At 40.9% G+C, this 19111-nt stretch overlaps 1 protein-coding gene across 4 annotated transcripts in view; it reads right to left on the bottom strand.

Moving 5' to 3' along the window:
- The window catches only part of tmem232 (transmembrane protein 232), a 74120-nt gene that overhangs the window by 38420 nt on the left and 16589 nt on the right, over positions 1 to 19111 (bottom strand). For 3 of the 4 annotated variants that reach the window (XM_080189031.1, XM_080189033.1, XM_080189034.1), the window contains 5 exons: positions 17561 to 17718; positions 14380 to 14479; positions 9404 to 9573; positions 2620 to 2798; positions 2146 to 2226 (listed from right to left, as the gene is read on the bottom strand). In XM_080189031.1, the coding sequence (XP_080045157.1) occupies positions 2146 to 2226; positions 2620 to 2798; positions 9404 to 9573; positions 14380 to 14479; positions 17561 to 17718 (688 nt within the window). The remainder of the gene's footprint in view (positions 1 to 2145; positions 2227 to 2619; positions 2799 to 9403; positions 9574 to 14379; positions 14480 to 17560; positions 17719 to 19111) is intronic. The other variant, XM_080189032.1, reaches the window with a different exon arrangement.

The raw sequence follows: 19111 nt of genomic DNA, 5'->3' as shown, positions 1-19111 counted from the left end.
TCTGATCATCTTATATGTTTCAATAAGGTCCCCCCGCAGCCGCCTTCTTTCTAATGAAAACAACCTCAAATCCCTCAGTCTCTCCTCATAGGACCTCCCCTCCATACCAGGCAACATCCTGGTAAACCTCCTCTGCACCCTCTCCAAAGCCTCCACATCCTTCCTATAATGTGGGGACCAGAACTGCACACAATACTCCAAGTGCGGACGCACCAGAGTTGTGTACAGTTGCAACATGACGCTGCGGCTCTTAAATTCAATCCCCCTACCAATAAACGCCAAGACACCGTATGCCTTCCTAACAACCCTATCTACTTGATTCCCAACTTTCAGGGATCTATGTACACATACACCTAGATCCCTCTGTTCATCCACAAAGGACGTTATTTTAGAAAGACTGCAGAAAAAATTTACAAGTGTGCTACCAGGGCTTGATGGTTTGAGTTATAAGGAGAGGCTGGATAGACTGGGACTTCTTCCTCTGCAGCACAGAAGGCTTAGTGGATCTTACAGAGGTCTATAAAATAATGAGGGGCATAGATCATAGGGGCTAGATAGTCAATATCTTTTTCCAAAGGTAGGGGACTCTAAAACTTGAGGGCATAGGTTTAAGGGGAGAGATACAAAAGGGTCCAGAGGGGCAATTTTTTCACACAGGTGATGAGTGTCTGGAACAAGCTGCCAGAGGTAATAGTAGAGGCAGGTACAATTTTGTCTTTTAAAAAATATTTAGACAATTACATGAGTAAGATCAAGGGATATGGGCCAAGTGGGGGCAATTGGGATTAGCTTAGTTGTTAAAAAATAAAGGTGGCACGGACAAGTTGGGCTGAAGGGCCTGTTTCCATACCGTAAACCTCTGACTTAGCAAAAATCCAGCTCTTCTAATACAAAAGTTTTAATGTTGTTATTTTAACTAGAAGACAGTTTATGTTTCAACAGTGTAGGAGTTTTTGACATTGTTACTCATGATACTTAATTTTTTTCCACTTTTGTGTGTGTAAATAAGTGACATTTTGATCATCTTTAATTTGAGTTATTTTGGTCTCACTATTTTGTCTTCAACCATCTATATGTCTGTAACTGAGCTTAATAATATACTAAATCTATCTGTTGAAGTGGAGCACACATTGAAGCACCAAAATACTGATACTTGTTAAGCAAATGTACATTGGGTTGACTGATTTTATGAGGCACATTATAACCAAGGAATCAATATTTATTTGGATCATCTATTTTCCAGATTATTATTTTATATGTAATCCATCATTCAAATGCCTTAGAAAATACTTTCAGCAAGCTATTTTCAATGCAATGGGAATTTAATATAACTAATGAAAAGCCTCATGTATCCACACTGTTGTGGTTGTTTAATTTAGCATAATTGTTATTGTGATTGCATTTAAATCTCTAAATGAAAATTTTCAGAAATGCTTTCTATTTCTGCGTACATCTCCTTTGGATAAGCAATTCACTTAGAAAAATTGGCTGTGAAATTTGAAAAGGTCCAAAACAAGCGCATTGATCATAATACACAATTGTTGCACACTTGTTACTTTTGAATTCGGCAACACGCAAACATCATACTGCTTGCTCTTTTGCCTGATTGTAGTGTGCAGCCAATGTTTAGTGCACAGTTAAGTGACTGTGCAGTTAAGCAGGGGCACAATACTTGCAGCCATCAATATAGGTACTGACATGGTGGGATTTTGTGTCAAGATCAATGACACTCTGACATCATGCTCAATTCCTGGTCAGAAACTGACAGATTGTCATGATGGGATGTCATTTGTGATTTTCTCAGAACAGTCAATTAAGAAGCCACACTCGAGAGCCTCATTCAATTAGGGACAGTTGGTGGACCAGAGAACCAGCAGGTCCAATGAGAAATAAATACTTATTCTTTCTAAAAAAAACTTACGAGAAAACCTGTCTAGTGTCCATTCCTGACAGTCAGAGCACTCAAGGGATTAAAACACTTCAGATGAAATGCCCTGCCACAGTTCACACCTGACACTGCAGCCATTTCTTCTGGATGTCAAAAAATGTGAAAATAATGAATAACTGTATTGATAAAATGCTGAAGCACACTATGAAAGAGAAGTACAACAAATGGACAATGGGCAGTTTTAAAAATTGCCTCACATGACATGAAGTCCGTGCAACACAAAATGGGATGCAGATAGATTTTTGCCTTGAGGCAAATCATGAAATGCTGCCTTCATCCTGTCAGATAAGAGGATGCAACAAATATCAGTACAGCAAAGGAACAGGTCCTTTGGCCCACCAAGTCTGTACCAACACAGATGCCTCTCTAATCTAATATTTTCTTGTCTCTACATGGTCCATATCCCTCTATCCCCTGCCTCATGTATCTATCCAGGTGCCTCTTGAACGTTGTTATAGAATCCGCTTCCACCACCTCTTCCAACAGCACGTTCCAGGCATTCAGCACCCTCTGTGAAAACTTGCCCTTTATATCTCTTTTAAACTTTCCCCTTCTCACTTTCATTCAACATTCAATGTCAGCAATATTTTTCTCCCTGAACAGTGTTGTCATTTATTGCCTGTTTTCGAAATCTGGAGGCAAATGCAATGTTTAATAATGACGATACCTACCAATTTATATTGCACAGTTGCTCTCTCAGGAGAAGACGTTTTAGAATATCATCCAAGAGTTGAATCTTATGTTTCACATAAATCCAAACCAGAAGGCACTCCTTTAGCACTGGACTGATGTTACACGCTTTCTGTTGGAGCTCAGTCACTCGCCAATGGCACTGGCAACCAGTTTTTAACTGAAGATCATAAAGGACATTTTGTAAAAGTAATAAAAATTCCATGTTGTTTTACTTTCTCTACTTGCAGATAACCTCCTTCAGATGAAACTGAACATCACAACATGGAAGGTACTGCGCTCATGTTACTGTATGGATGGAATAAATAGATCAAAATAGCATCAAGAGGAACTTGATACTAACACAAAGTATTCATAAAATAAGACTATTCACAGCAATTTCCAGGCTCATACATTTTTTGGATGTCATTTACTCACTGCCACAACAGTTGTCATGCTTCTCTCAGAAATTTATGCTCCAGAGGAATGCAGCTTCCAAAATTGTAGGGTGCCACTTTTGTTTGCAAGCCAAAAGTAAGAAAGAGTCTTCTGATAAACAGTCATTTGATTGAGCAATATCATCAAAGTAGCTATCAGAATCATCCATTAGCATTTCATGTTGAACTTGCTAGCACGGTAATGCAATTAAGGCAAAGTACAATTGATTCTTCTGGTAGAAGATATGATTTATTAATGTACACAATTATAATCTCATAATGTACACAACTAGAAAGGTTGGGGGGAGGGAATCGACATGAGGTGACTGGGAGCAAGGAGGTTAGCTCGCAAATAGAGAAAGATTGTAGACAGTGTAAGAGGGAGGATAGATGGGTGATGGAGAAGGGGAACGCTCAGACCGAAAGTTTGAGATGTGTCTATTTTAATGTCAGGAGTGTGGTGAATAAAGTGGATGAGCTTAGAGCGTGGATTGCTGTTTGGAAACGTGATATGGTGGCCATTACAGAGACTTGGATGTCTCAGGGACAGGACTGGATACTTCAGGTGCCGGGTTTCAGATATTTCAGAAAGGACGGGGTGCGGAGGGGGAGAGAGAGAGAGAGAGGGGGGAGTGGCACTGTTGATCAGGGATAGTGTTATGGCTGTAGAGAAGGTGGACGCCGTGGAGGGATTGTCTACGGAGTCTCTGTGGGTGGAAGTTCAGAACAGAAAGGGGTTGATAACTTTGCTGGGTGTTTTCTATAGGCCGCCCAATAGTAACAAGGATGTTGAGGAGCAGATAGGGAAACAGATCCTGGAGAGATGTAGTAATAACAGAGTTGTCGTGATGGAAGATTTTAATTTCCCAAACATCAATTGGAGTATCCCTAGGGTAAGGGTTTGGATGGGGAGGAGTTTGTTAGGTGTGTTTAGGAGGGTTTCCTGACACAGTATGTGGATAAGCCTATAAGAGGCGAGGCTATACTCGATCTGGTACTGGCTAATGAATCTAGACAGGTGTTGGATCTCTCAGTGGGAGAGCATCTGGGGATAGTGATCATAACTATCTCCTTTACGCTAGCATTGGAAAGAGATAGAATCAGGCAAGCTAGGAAGGTGTTTATCTGGGGTAAGGGGAAACGTGAAGCCATCAGGCAGGAAATTAGGTGAGTAAATTGGAAGGAGGTATTCTTGGGGAAAAGTACCAAAGTAAGGTGGCAGATTTTCAAGGAATGTTTGTCTGGAGTTCTGCACGACAATGTTCCGATGAGACAGAGAGGTTTTGGTAGGTTGCGGGAACCGTGGTGCACAAAAGTTGTAATGAACCTAATCAAAAAGAAAAGGAAAGCGTACAGATGGTTCAGAGAGCTAGGAGATGTTAGGGATCTAGAGGTGTACACGGCTTGTAGGAAGGAACTTAAGGAAATTAGGAGAGCCAGAAGGGGTCATGAGAAGGCCTTGTCAGGTAAGATTAAGGTGAACCCTAAGGCGTTCTACAAATATGTGAAGAGTAAAAGGATGAGAGGTGAAGGAATAGGACCTATAAAATGTGAAGGTGGGGAAGTTTGTACAGAACCGGTAGAAATAGCAGAGGTGCTTAATGAATGCTTTACCTCGGCACTGACAGTGGAAAAAAATCTGGGTGGTTGTACTGCAGGCTTGCGGCAGACCGAAAAGATTGAGTATGTGGACATTAAGAAAGAGGATGTGTTGGAAATTTTGAATAGCATCAAGACAGATAAGTTGCTGGGACCGGATGGGATGTACCCCAGGTTACTGTGGGAGGCTAGGGAAGAGATTGCAGAACCTCTGGCGATGATCGTTGCGTCGTAGATGGAGACGGGAGAGGTTCCGGAGGATTGCGGATGTGGTTCCTATATTCAAGAAAGGGAATAAGGTTAGGCCAGGAAATTACCGACCAGTGAGTTTAACTTCAGTGGTTGGTAAGCTGATGGAGAAGATCCTGAGGGACAGGATTTATGAACATTTAGAGAAGTTTAGTATGCTCAAAAGTAGTCAGCATGGCTTTGTCAAGGCAGATCATGCCATATAAGCCTGGTTGAGTTCTTTGAAAATGTGACTAAACACACTGATGAAGGAAGACTGGTAGATGTAGTTATATGGACTTCAGCAATGTGTTCGATAAGGTCCCCCATGCAAAACTCCTTGAGAAAGTGAGAGGGCATGGGATCCAAGGGCTGTTGCCTTGTGGATCCAGGACTGGCTTGCCTGCAGAAGGCAGAGATGGTTGTAGATGCGTCTTTTTCTGCATGGAGGTCGGTCACCAGTGGAGTGCCCCAGGGATTTGTTCTGGGATCCTTGCTGTTTGTAATTTTCATAAATGACCTGGATGAGGAAGTGGAGGGATGGGTTGGTAGGTTTGCCGACGACACGAAGGTTGGGTGGTGTTGTGGATAGTTTGGAGGGATGTCAGAAGTTGCAGCGTGACATAGATAGGATGCAAGACTGTGCGGAGAAGTGGCCGATGGACTTCAACCCAGATAAATGTGTAGTGGTCCATTTTGGCAGGTCAAATGGGATGTAGGAGTATAATACCAGGGGAAAGACTCTTAGCAGTATAGGGGATCAGAAGGACCTTGGGGTCCGGGTCCATAGGACTCTTAAACTGGCCTCGCAGGTAGACGATGTGGTTAAGAAGGCGTATGGTGTACTGGCCTTCATCAATCGAGGGATTGAGTTTAGGAGTCGGGAGATAATGCTGCAGCTTTATAAGACCCTAGTCAGACCCTTCTTGGAGTACTGTGCTCAGTTCTGGTCGCCTCATTACAGGAGGGATGTGGAAGCTATTGAAAGGGTGCAGAGGAGATTTACAAGGATGTTGCCTGGATTGGGTAGCATGCCTTATGAGGATAGGCTGAGGGAGCTCAGACTTTTCTCCTTAGAGAGATGAAGGACGAGAGGTGACCTGATAGGGGTATATAAGATGTTGAGAGGTATAGATCAGGTGGATTCTCAGAGGCTGTTTCCCAGGGCTGAAATGGTTGCTACGAGGGGACACAGGTTTAAGGTGCTGGGGAGTAGGTACAGAGGAGATGTCAGCGGTAAGCTTTTCACTCAAAGGGTGGTGGGTGAGTGGAATTGGTTGCCGTCAGTGGTGGTGGAGGCAAATTTGATAGGGTCTTTTAAGGGACTTTTGGATGGGTACATGGGACGTAATAGGATTGAAGGTTATAGGTAAGCCCAGTAGGTAGGGATATGATCGGCGCAACTTGTGGGCCGAAGGACCTGTTTGTGCTGTAGTTTTCCTATGTTCTATGTTCTACAGTAGTTTTAGTTAAGAAGATAAAAATGCCCAAGCTATGCGTGATCATGGAGCTTAGAAACTATGGGCCACAGGTTTTGCTACCTAGGTGGGCAGCGCAAGTCAGGGATTTTTCCAACTTTTCACTCTTTGGAGACAGGGGCAGAAAGTGTCAGGCACGCTGCCCCAGAAGGTGGCCACAGGGGCTGTCAAGTACCACGCAAACTGTTTTAAAGGTCCACCTTGTTTCTTCGGGATTTTGTCTCAGCTATTTCATTAAATTTTAGATGCTCTAGCCTTTATTCCTCACATCCCATCAGCCCTCCCACCTACTCCTATGTCACATATATGCCCCCATGCCAAATTCATTCCAACCCATTTCCCCCGCTCAGCCTCATGTCTCCTTGTTGTAATCTACACCAGCATGATGTCATACCAGCACTATATACAATGGTTGATCAATGACTGGGGAGCGGGTAGGTTAACAACATCAAAATACATTCAATTCATGTAAAGAACAAAGAACAAAGTGTAGTACAGCACAGGAAAAGGCTCTTTGGCCTCCCAAAGCCTGCACTGATCACGTTGTCCTATCTAGACTAACCGCCTGTAACCCTTTATTCCTGCCTATTCATGTGTCTATCCAGATAAGTCTTAAATGTCGCTAATATGTCTGCCTCCACCACCCTCTATGTAAAAAAACACACAATCTAGGCTTTCAAAAGATCAGGGACCCTTTTAAAAGGAACTTTAAAAAAATAAAAATAGAAACCCAACCTCCACCACAGAACTGCCCGCAATACTTCTATCATGGAAATGCGCCCACCTCACCACTGAACTCCCCCTAGCACTTCCCCTATGGAACTAATCCTCCCACCACCACAAAGTTCCTCTCCTGCCATGGAATACCCATCCATGCAACATGTGAGCATGGGCAGTAAAGCTCCAAGATTGAGAACTCGAACAGTAACAGCAACTTCCAGATCCCCAAACTCGCACATAAAACTCCCAGCACTACCCCGTTAAGCAGTGCCAGAGGGCAGTGCCTGGGCATGACTCTCTCTCACCCTTGGGGGTGCTGTACTCACCTGTGCATTTCTGGCAGGTTCTGCTGGCTAGGTACATGTCCTGGGGAACCTGTTGTCGATTCATATCAGTGTGAATGGACAATTCAACAGAGTGGGACTATCAAGCTTTTAAGCTTGATAATGATATTTAAGTCTATTCAAATGGGGATCCCAACTTTCAAAGTAAGATTCCTGTTACATCATTAGCATGGACAGGAACAATCCATCAGGGAAATCCTGTCTGTATTAACACCGTTTTGGATCTCCACTCCTATTACCTTTTTCACCCCTGAAGATGGGAGCAGAAAATGCCCCCCAATGTCACAGAGTACACTGCCCTTATATGCACAATATTGATGTGTCAGATCTCTAGTTAATGCTACTCCACAGATCATTGATAATTGAGTGACTCAAAAATAATGGCACTCAAGGTCTGCACTATTGTTTACATTCTTCGTCCTTCCTATGGCTGGGTAGGCATTAACTCTTGGATGTCTGGAAACAGGAAATCTGAATGACCCCTCCATATGAAGACAGAATCATAGATCATAGAATTTTAGAATACTGGCAGTACAGGTGGCAGCCATCAACCCATCTTGTCTGCACCAACTCTCTGACAGAGCAAACCACCCAGGCGCTATCTTCAAAACCCCATGTATTTACCCCGCTAATCCCCCTTAACCTACAAACCTTCGAACACTATGGGGCAATTTTACCTAACCTGCACATCTTTGGGCGGTGGGAGGAAACCGAAGCATCTGGAGGAAACCCATACAGACATGGGGAGAATGTGCAATCTTCATACAGACCGTCACCCAAGGCAGAAATTGAACCCAGGTCCTTAGTACTATGAGACACCAGTGCTAACTACTGTGCCACCGTGCTGCCCTTGATCTATGTCATTAATATACATCAAGAAAAGCAAAGGTCCAATACCTACTCTAGGGGATCACCACTAAAAACCTTCCCCCAGCCTGAAAAATATCCATTGTCCATTATTCTTTGTTTCCTATTACTTAAGTCAATTCTGTATCCATGTTGCTACTGTTCCTTTTAGTCCATGAACTAAAATTTCTTTCATAAGTCTGATCTTGACCATCCAAGTGAGGTCATTGGAGTTTTTGTGTTCTGCTGCTTAGCTGCAAACACCATGAATTGACTCCCTGGTCACACTTCTCCCACTCCCTTCTGAGGGAGATCCATAAGCGCCCCCTTGTTCCCATGGCTCCCTGGCAAGTCTCCGCTTGACAACCTGCACAATAAATGCTTCGTAGTGTTGCATCTGTCATCCATTTGGTGTTCCATTTTCCAGGCTTTCAATTCCAACACTGTTATTCAGTACAATTTCCCTTTAAAAGGACAACCTGCCCTCAAGAAACGAAGCTGGCCACAGCACGTGCTTTCACACAAAGCTGCTTTGCCCCCTGCTAAGCACAGTGTAGGCAGCAGAATGACGCTGAAGCCTTCAACAGAGAACTCACTCTGTCATCCTCTACAATCATATTAAAAAGATGGGAACACCAAACTTGCATGCTGCTTACCTCCATTGGAACTGTCATGGGTAAGTTGCAAATCTGAATCCATCACCATAGGAAATGGGAAAGACAAACTTTTGGTGCACAGAGTTTAGTCAATTAAAGTTATTTGATACAAAGTTTCTTTTGCATTTTCCCAAGTGGGCAATTGTGGAAACTATTTACTTTTGTTTTGCAGAAAAAATATTACTTTAACATAATAACAAACATTATAACTAATAAAGCAACTCTTAACTATTACTGTGCCGTCAGATTCCAATCGTTACTTTCAGCTTCATGAGCCATTGAAAATACGAAAATTACATGCAATGGATCCCATGCAAAATTATTCACAAAGTGATTAACAATACAAAGTTAGTTCTGTAAGTTTAGAAAATTGTCACAGTTGTTTCTTTTTTCAGAAGTTACTTTTATTTTACTATTTGAGTTTGAGGACTACACAATTTGATATGGAATTAAAGCATTAACATTCAGTACTCCTCACCTGGCTACATAAATTTGTGTTCAGTTCTTCACCCAAAACATCAGTCCTCTGACTAGATCCTTCACTTGATTTCGGATAGCCACAAATTATCTCTCCTGTTCTAATAATGAAACGAACACCCAGCAAAACATTTGGATACAATTGATAACAGACTGCACGCTCTGGAAGACCTAAGAGCATAAGAATGATATTAGAAATAGCACATTTTATTATGTCTGGAAGGATTAATTAAGTGCTTTTGAGGAAAACATTGATAATGATGGATTTGAATAGCAGATGGACAGTACTTGAATAAAACCATTTTCAATGTCAGCTCAAACGTCACCCCTGCAATTCACCAGAACACTTGCAAAAACATTCCTAAGTACTTTCCTAAGCTGTGCGTTGGCAATAATAGTCCAACTTACCATACCTGCAAGTTGGGTAGCTGGCCAAATAAATAACATAAGCAGTGTTATGTTTTGGAGCTGAACTCATCCTTCTTTGAGTGAATAGCCCATGCATTCTGTGGACCTGTGTGGTCAAAGTTTCAAGAACATAAAATAGCTGCTTAAACTGGCCAGTTTAGGACACTTCCAGAGTGCACATGCATTAGTGCCATTTCCAGCTTGAGACACCCCAGAAGAGCTGCAGCCACCATTCTGAATAATTTGTGCTACTGGGGCAAGGGCATCAAAGGACTGCACAAGGAAGTAGTTGAAACAAATATTGCGATGAATGGAAGACCAATGCTAAGAATTTAGTAAGTGTGATTGTAAGTGGCTTGATTTTTTTTTAAGCAGGGATTTACTTGGGAGGAAGAGGAAGGAGTGTTGGGAGGAGATGAGCGTGTCAACGGTGATAAATACAGTAGTCAGAAATGAGTGTCTTTGATAGAAACTAGTAGGGTATCAAAGTCCATACAATACAACAACTTGGGGTAGATAGTTGGGAATTTGACTATGTGATTTTTGGAAAAGAGGAACTTCAGAGATGGCAAGCAGTCAGTGAATTTAGAGGTCAAAGAAACTAAAGATTGAAACAGCCAAAGATGATGAGTTAGTCAATGCAGAGGCTAAAAGATGAAAGGAGGGGAGGATAATGGGCTCATTATTTCAGGGTGGATTTTGAGAGGGCGTTACATCATGGTAATGAGGCTGTTGAAGGAGAAGCCAGAGGGCTGGAAGTCAGTGAAAGGCTTAAAAAAGAAATTTTTGGTCTTTTGGAAGCTCTTCCATACGCTCCAGAGCTTTGTTCTAATCCAATATTTGTTGGAATCTTTAGATTTGTTTTTATCCTGTTCCTTTTGATGTTTTGCATGTAAACAGCTTTGTAATGCTTCATTCTAAGGAATGTCCAGCACTACTCCAGTCATGTAGTTCCTCACTCCCCATTGAACTACAGCTTGATGATGGATGACCAAGGTTGTGTTTGATCCTGAGATTACAAACTGTAGTTGTATACAATTCTGCTGCTGATGGCAATACTGCTTTACGGATATTCATTCTTATTCTGCTTAGAGTGGTAAAACCATACTACACATTAGAGGATGTTTCAATGTGAAGGAGAAATTTTGGCTTTACAAAGACTGCATGATATTACCTGCAACAGGTGGTTGCTGAGAAAGGGGTTGAGGAGGTTATCTTGTCCTGTTGGCTCACTTACTCCCTGGCAATAGGCTTAGCCTGGTGATTATGCCCCTCAGAACGTAACCAATTTAGGTTGAAATTTAGGTCTTAATTAAATCAAAGCCATGAAACAGAGTCACCAGAATGTTGGTGATACCTGGGGCCAAGCTCACCACACTACATACCAATGTTTTCACTTCTAAAGAGTCAATACGACTAGTGGGATAGGGATAGATATAACCATGTTATTTACAATCTATATCAATGATTTGGATGAAGCCACCCTCCTCCTCCTCATTAATGGAGATCACTTATTTTTAAACGCTGCTCTCTAGTTCTAGTCTCTCCCATAAGGGGAAACATCTTTATCAGCATCTATTCTGTTGAATCCCCTCATGATTTTATATATTTTAATAAGGTCAACGCTCATTTGTCAATGGATACAGGCTCAATTTGTCCAATCTTTTATCATGAGATCCCAGGTATCACAGTAGTAAACATCATCTGAACCACTAATAATGCACTTATGTCCTTTCATAATTAAGACTAAAACAATACACAGTACCCTAGATGTGATCTCACCAACACCCTCAACAACTTAAGGTAACATTCACAAGTCTGCTGACAAGCTGTGCTATACAGCCAGAATTTACTGGTATATGCCATCAATTTTTTTTGGTATCGTAGGCCCTCAAAAATCAGCATTTGGGTCTTCTGTAGCAAAAACTAGTTTGTGATCTCAACCTTCACTGAGATTGTAAAAGGGGCAAGCTATTCCTCTGCCTTAGCTCTTACACAGCTGTGAGGAGCGATTCACCATGTGAAGAGTCCCATTTTTGCCTCCCCTCAAGTTCAAATGGAGTTTGTCTTTGAGCTGCTGCTTGTAAGGATCAGACTGAGTGATGGTACATCTTGAGGGAGAGTGACCTTCCTCCTGCTCAAGCAGCAAAATACTTCCACAATTTGAAATGAAGTTTAGATACAGGAATCTGAAACAAAAACAAAGTGCTGGAAACTCTCAACAGGTCTCTCCGCAAATATCTGATGAGATTTTCCAGCATTTCTGTTTTTGCTCTACAATTTGAAAACCTAAAATCAAAGAAAGGAAAGGGAATTGTATTTTAGTGTGCAGAGTAGCAGAGATGAGTATCTGGTGAAAGCTGTTTGTCATGCAGTGTATGTAGAGTGAGAATGGAAAAAGAGAATTCAGTATGACCAAACCCAACAGTATGTCTCTTCTCAAGCACTGCCACTCAGCTAAATAATAATTCTCCCCCAGCCATGACGTCAGCATATTTTCTTCCATTGTGAAGAGAATGTGCAATTAACTCTGCCTCCTCTGGTGGCAAATTCCTGGATCAGATCGTGTACAAATATCTCATGTGAAATATTTAGAAAATGTGTGAACTCTTGGTGTAATGTAGTAAGACGAGGTGTGGGGACGAGAGAGTTGCAAAGATGATAATTGGGTAAACATGAGGATCGGAGGTGAAGTGCACACAAGAAATGTTCCAATAAATTGTCGTCCTGCGTTCTGTCCCCAGTGGAACAGCAATCCAACCATACACTACTGACAAAAGCAAAATACTGTGAATGCTGATAATCTGAAATACAAACAGAAAATGTTGGAAATACTCAACAGGTCAGCCAGCAATTGTGAAGAGAGGAAGAGTGCTTAGGTTTCAACTCAATGACCTCACATCACTAAAACTCACCAAAAATCAGTAAATAAGATGATACTCATACTTTTCAGGTTACTTACCTTTTATAATTCAAATTACCATTGCAGTGCAAAAAATTCATTCAGAAGATATAAATAGGAATGTCAGCTTAGGGTCAGAAAATTACAAGATCTGATAATAGTAAAATTGATGGTGAAAGGGGCCCATAATACCATACAATTTTAAATGGCCTTTGTAAAATAACTGTAACAACTGTAATTGACTATTAGAAAGACATACTAATGAAAGATCTTCGCAGTCTCACACTTTTGAAAACCTAGGTTTCAACTTTTTTTATTCATTTGTGGGACATGGATGTCGCTGGCTGGCCAGCGTTTATTGTAAGAAGTCTCACAACACCAGGTTAAAGTCCAACAGGTTTATTTGGTGCGCTACCAAATAAAGTTGGACTTTAACCTGGCGTTGTGAGACTTCTTACTGTGTTTACCCCAGTCCAACACCAGCATCTCCACATCATCAGCATTTATTGCCCATCCCTAGTTGCCCTTGAGAAGGTGGTGGTGAGCTGCCTTCTTGAATCGCTGCACTTATGCTCTGTGGGTTGACTCACAATGCCATTAGGGAGGGAATTTGACCCAACAACTGCGAAGGAAGGGCGATGTATTTCCAAGTCAGGATGGTGAATGGCTTGGAGGGGAACTTGCAAGTGGTTGTGTTCCCAATTATCTGCTGCCCTTGCTCTTCTAGATGGAAGTGGTCACGGGTTTGGAAGGTGCTGTCTATGGATCTTTGGTGAATTATTGTGATGCATCTTGTAGATAGTGCACACTCCTGCTACTGAGTGTCGGTGGTGGAGAGATTGAATATTTGTAGTTGTGGTGCCAATCAAACGAGCTGCTTTGTCCTGGATGGTGTCAAGCTTCTTGAGTGTTGTTGGAGCTGCATCCATCCAGGCAAGTGGGGAGTATTCCATCACACTCCTGACTTGTGCCTTGTAGACAGTGAATAGACTTTGGGGAATCAGGAGATGAGCTACTTGTCACAGTATCCTTTGTCTCTGGCCTGCTCTTGTAGGCACCGTGTTTATGTGTTGAGTCCAGTTGAGTTTCTGGTCAATGGTAAGCCCAGGGATGTTGACAGTGGGAGATTCAGTGATGGTTACACCATTGAATGTCAAGGGGCAGTGGTTAGAGTGTCTCTTATTGGTGATATCATTGCCTGGCATTTGTGTGGCGTGAATGTCAGTCCAAGCCTGATATTGTCCAGATCTTGTTTGCTTGTGAACATGGGCTGCTTCATGGACTGCAAACCAATACATATTTTAAAGGGCAAGGAATTTTCCTAATGTGTTAGAAACTTTACTCCTTTAGTGAACGCCACCTAAGTTAGTTAACTGTTTATTTGTGTTGTGTGACCTTGCTATATTTATCTATATAACAAGTGATTACACTGCACAAAACGTTTGCTGGCTATGAAATGCTCTGGGACATCCTAAAAAAGTCACAGGTCCTCTATAAATGTACTTTATCTATACAAGAAACTTTTATTTGATGGGTTTGGCATGTTAAATGTCACGCATCCATAAAAGAAGCAGGCAACGTAATTCTTGTTTTAGCTGGAATGTGTTTAGCAGAAATAATTCTGACATACATGATATTCAATAAGTTGGTCTTTACATGGGCTTTACCTGCTAAGTAAATATGAAGGCGATTTTTACATTCCTTAAAAGCTTGTACAAGTCCAGTCAGGTGGAAGATAAACAGTCTTAGAAATGTCAGAAATCCAAGCTATTGAAAAGAGGAAAAGTAGACACTTTTTAAAACGAGAAAAAACATTGCATGTTGGTTTTTGAATAAAAAAATCTTAGAGCTAAGTCTTTCAATATAACTTACTTTCAATAAAAGTTTTTTAAAAAATCACTAATTATTGATGCCCTTTGTTCAAGTTTCATTGTGACCCGCTTTATCAGATATGCCAGCTAGAAAGATGCATTTGAATGACAATCACTGCAACCAAATATGGCATACCTCAGAAGTGTATTGTGTTTCATGGAGATGAAATATTATACACTTTGAACAATCTAATACAACTTTCATTTTTATACATTTGGTAGTGAAAAAACAACCATTCATAACACCTATTCAAAACTTTTAAATCTAAAGTGGTTAATCTCCTGTAAATACAAACCAATTTCTATTCAGATCCCATATCAAAAACAGCTAATCTTCTAATAGCCTCTTTAATCTGTTAATCAAATTTGGAGCTCTTAATCCACTGCAAATGCAACTGTCGCTTCTCAAACTCAGCCTAGCATTCATAATGACACAGTGCTAGACCGTGAGGAAATGCCAATGTAAAGCTCTGTTGAAAATGTATGACAATATGCTCTCTTTCTTTCTAACCTATGATTGTCAGTCAAATCAGTCCACCAAAAGGATATCTGTTACCCTGACAGCTGCAGCCTGTGTTTTAAAATTTAAAAGTACAGGAGATTTTTAAAAGCCTTCAAATCATTACAGTCATACAGGCCTGGTCTGCTCTTCGAGTATTTATATCCACCCCATCAACATACGGCTCCTACACTGCAGGTTGAAGCCCTTAGACCAGCCAAAATAGGGTCTGTTTATGGCACTGGATTCGAATGGCCTTGTTGAGTTCAGGTTACCAGCTCCCTTTCCTCTACTGGTAAAAGTTGAATCTGTCAGAAATGGGGATGGGATTTCTGCATTCAAGTCCTGCCTGCCATTTTTAACTCCTTAAAACTCCAGTGCTTTGTGTTTCAGTTCATACAATATTTCACTTTTACTGCGGAATGGCTTTCATATGTCTTAGAAACTATTCTAACTTGTACCTAAGTTTTATATCATTGCAATCCTGTGATAATACTGTGTAATGTGATGTGACTTAAAAAACTTCTCTTCAGTCTTTTCAGTTCAGTCTTTCACTGACCCCCAATTCTGGCCTCTTGTGTATTTTCTTTTCCTTTGTGTCAGCCATTGAACCATAGAAATGTTAGGGCAGAGAAAGAGGACATTCAGGCCATCATGTCTGCACCAGCAACCATGGCTGTTGGTTGCATTCTCACCTTTAAATCATAAGATTCCAAGTTCAAGTCCCACTCCAGGAATTTTTGGTATGTTACTGCTGACGCAAAGTATCTATTCCTCCACCATTTCTTTGTTCCCCATTACTACTTCTCTAGCGTAATCTTCCAGCGGTCCAATGCCGACTCTATCCTCTCTCTCTCACCCTTTATATATCTTAAAATAACTCTTATAATCTTCTTTTATATTACTGGCTAGCTTATCCTCACATTTCATCTTCTCACCTCTTATTTTTTTAGTCGTCCTCTGTTGGTCTTTAAAGGCTTCCCAATCCCCTGGTTCAGGGGGTTTTCACAGTAATTTAGTTGCCGTGTTAATGTTAGCTGACTTGTGACACTAATAAATAAACTTTAATCTTTGCCACATTGTAGGCTTTTCCTTTTGTTTTTATGCTGTCCCTGACTTCGCTCGTCAGCCATGGTTGCTTTGTCCTCCCTTAATATGCTTTTTCTTCCTTGGGATTAAATTTTGCTGTGTCTCCTGAATTACTCCCAGAAACTCCTGCCATTGCTTTCCACTGTCTTTCCTGCTAGGCTCCTCTCCCAATTAACCCTGGCCAGCTCTTCCCGCATGCCTCTGTATTTGCCTTTACTCAACTGCAATATCATTACACCTGATTCCAGCTTCTCCCTCTCAAACTGCAGGATGAACTCTGCTGATTATTTTTAGATACATCTTGGCAATAAGCTCCAAAAAGCCAAGATTGATAGAATGACTAAAACAAGAGATATAACAAAGCATACAGGGCATAAGTAACTAGGATCAAGGGAAGGCAATATTAAAAGCTAGTATTCATTTTTTTTCCTGCCTTGTAATATAATATCAGTCAGAATGTAGCCTGCTTGAAACTCCAGAGTGGGGTAATGTTCCTTCTGCCTTGAATGTACATCAACTATGCCTATTGGTAAAATGCCGGTGCCATTAAAAAAATCCTTTCCTTTGTAAACTGTGTAAAACATTTTACTCTCTAAACAGCCGGATACTGCAAGCTGTATAAAACTCCCTCTTCTCTTGAAAGAAGTATTGGAACTTTGTTCAGCGCTTTTCTATACTGTTCTAACTGAGCTTTCTGGGAAATTGAAAGTCAAGCAATGTAATTTTAGCATTATGAGTCTAATGAATTGTATGTTCAACATCAGAAAAGTTGAAGTAGACATTTCAGCCCCAGAAGTTGGTCAAATTCTGCATTTATGAGTTAATCTGTAAACTAAAGTGTTGCAGTACCTAATTTAGCAATGGGGGAGTTACTTGTTTTGGTATAGGCAAAGTTCAGGCAGGACAGGCATCTTATAGCAAAAGCCTGGAGGTGTCAAATTTTGCCTGCATGCCTTGGCAGTGATCTGAAAGCAGATCACTATCTGATATGGAACCAGTGAAATTAAAAACCAGACAGGTTCTGTAACAGGTAGATGATCCACTGTGAGAATGCAGTAAAGTCAATTCCCACAATTTGGTGCTTGCCAGACTTATTCGACATGTCATAAGGTTTTGGACTATACATACATCCAGTCTTACTGTACACCTTCCATAACTTTATTATCTATTTTGCTGTATGGATTAGCCACCTGGAGGGCCCTGATTATGGATTTTAGTGAGCCAGACTTCTGGAGAATTTAAAGAAACACTGAAGGCAATCATCCCAAAAAATGTAACTCCAAAGCTTTGCGAAGAATCTAATTTTCAACTACAGAATGCCTTGCCTTGTTATTACATTATTCTATTTACAAAGGTTATTTAAGTTGTTATTGTAATTTGATCATATACCTTTATTATCTTGACTTCACACGTATATAGATACGACTGCTTTATTGCATCAACACAAATCCAGTACAACACAGACTCAGCAAGGAAGAACAAAACAGGAATCTGGTCTGAATGCAATGGTGCATGATCCAAAGAAAGCAAGAGAATGTCCAGAGCCTCTTGAGAAATAAGAAATTAAAAAAAATCAGCACAAAAGCATATAGCATGACCCGCACAGTCAAATAAGTTAATTATAAACTAATTTCCAATTAACTGTTTCATCCAACCTAATTAAGTTTTCACAAATTGTATTTTCTTGTATTATAATGGAATAAAGTCCAAATTCCCAAAATTCCAATCAGGCCCTGGGGAGCAACATGAGATGAAAAATGGGGGTAGAACCAGAGATGTCTAAGCTTGTAGATGGATCTTCCACCTACCTGTTTCCCCCAAATCAAGAGAAAGTATTGGGTTTGTGTTATGTTGCAAGGTATTTGTTAATAAGAAACGTAAGTAGGAGTCAGCCATTTGGCCTCAAGTATGCTCTGCCATTCAGTAAGATCATGGTAGTCTCAAAACCACTTTCCTGTCTGCCCTCTATAACGCTTAACTCCCTTGTCAATCAAAAATCTGTCTAACTCAGCCCTGAATATATTCAATATCCAAGCCTCTACCACTCTCATGGGAAGAGAGTTCCACAGATTTATGACCCTCAGAAAAATAATTCTCCTCCTATCCATTTTAAATGGGAGACTCCTTATTTTTAAACTGTCTCCCTAATTCTAGAGTCCTCCACAAGGGGAAACATTCTCCCAGTATCCACCCTGTCAAGTCCTCTCAGAATCTTACATAAGATCAACTTTCATTCTGCTAAATTCCAATGAGTATACGCTCAACCTGCTCAACTTTTCCTCATAAGTCAACTCTTTAATGATCACAAAAGTAGAAAGATTATGCTACAGTTCTGAAGGGCACTGGTGCGAGCACATCTGGAGTACTGTGTACAGTACTGATCTCATTATTTAAGGGAAGACGTAAACGCTTTAGAGCAGTTCAGAGAAGGTTTACTGGATTAAAACCAGGTGAGTTACCTTATGAGGAAAGATTGGATAGCGTTAGGCTCATTTCCACTGATGTTTAGAAGAAGAAATGACCACCTGAGTGAAACTTTTATGATCCTGAGGAGTTTTGACAGGGTGGATGTCGAAGGGGTGTTTCCTCTTTTGGGAGAATCTAGGGACTCCTGTCTCAAAGTAAAAGGTTGCTCACTTAAAACAGATGAAGGAAAAAATTTCTCTCAGGACATCAAAAGTTATTGGAATTCTTCCTCAAAGTTGGTGGAAGAAGAGTCTCTGAATATTTTTAAGGCAGACATAATCTTAAGAATAAAAAGGTGCATTGGGGTAGACAGGGATGCGAAGTTGAAGTTAGAATCAGATCAGCCATTATCTTATTGAACGGCGCAACAGACTCAAAAGGCCAAGTGGTTGACTCCTGCTCCTAATTAATATGTTCATATGCTCATTCCAGGCATCAGCCAAGTGAACCTTCTTTGAACTGCTTCCGATGCCT

Source organism: Carcharhinus amblyrhynchos, chromosome 5 (assembly GCF_965287045.1).
Source record: "Carcharhinus amblyrhynchos chromosome 5, sCarAmb.v2.hapA, whole genome shotgun sequence".
NCBI lineage: Eukaryota > Metazoa > Chordata > Chondrichthyes > Carcharhiniformes > Carcharhinidae > Carcharhinus > Carcharhinus amblyrhynchos.
The sequence above is the reverse complement of the archived record's forward strand: the minus strand, read 5'-3'. Positions and strand labels throughout refer to the sequence as shown.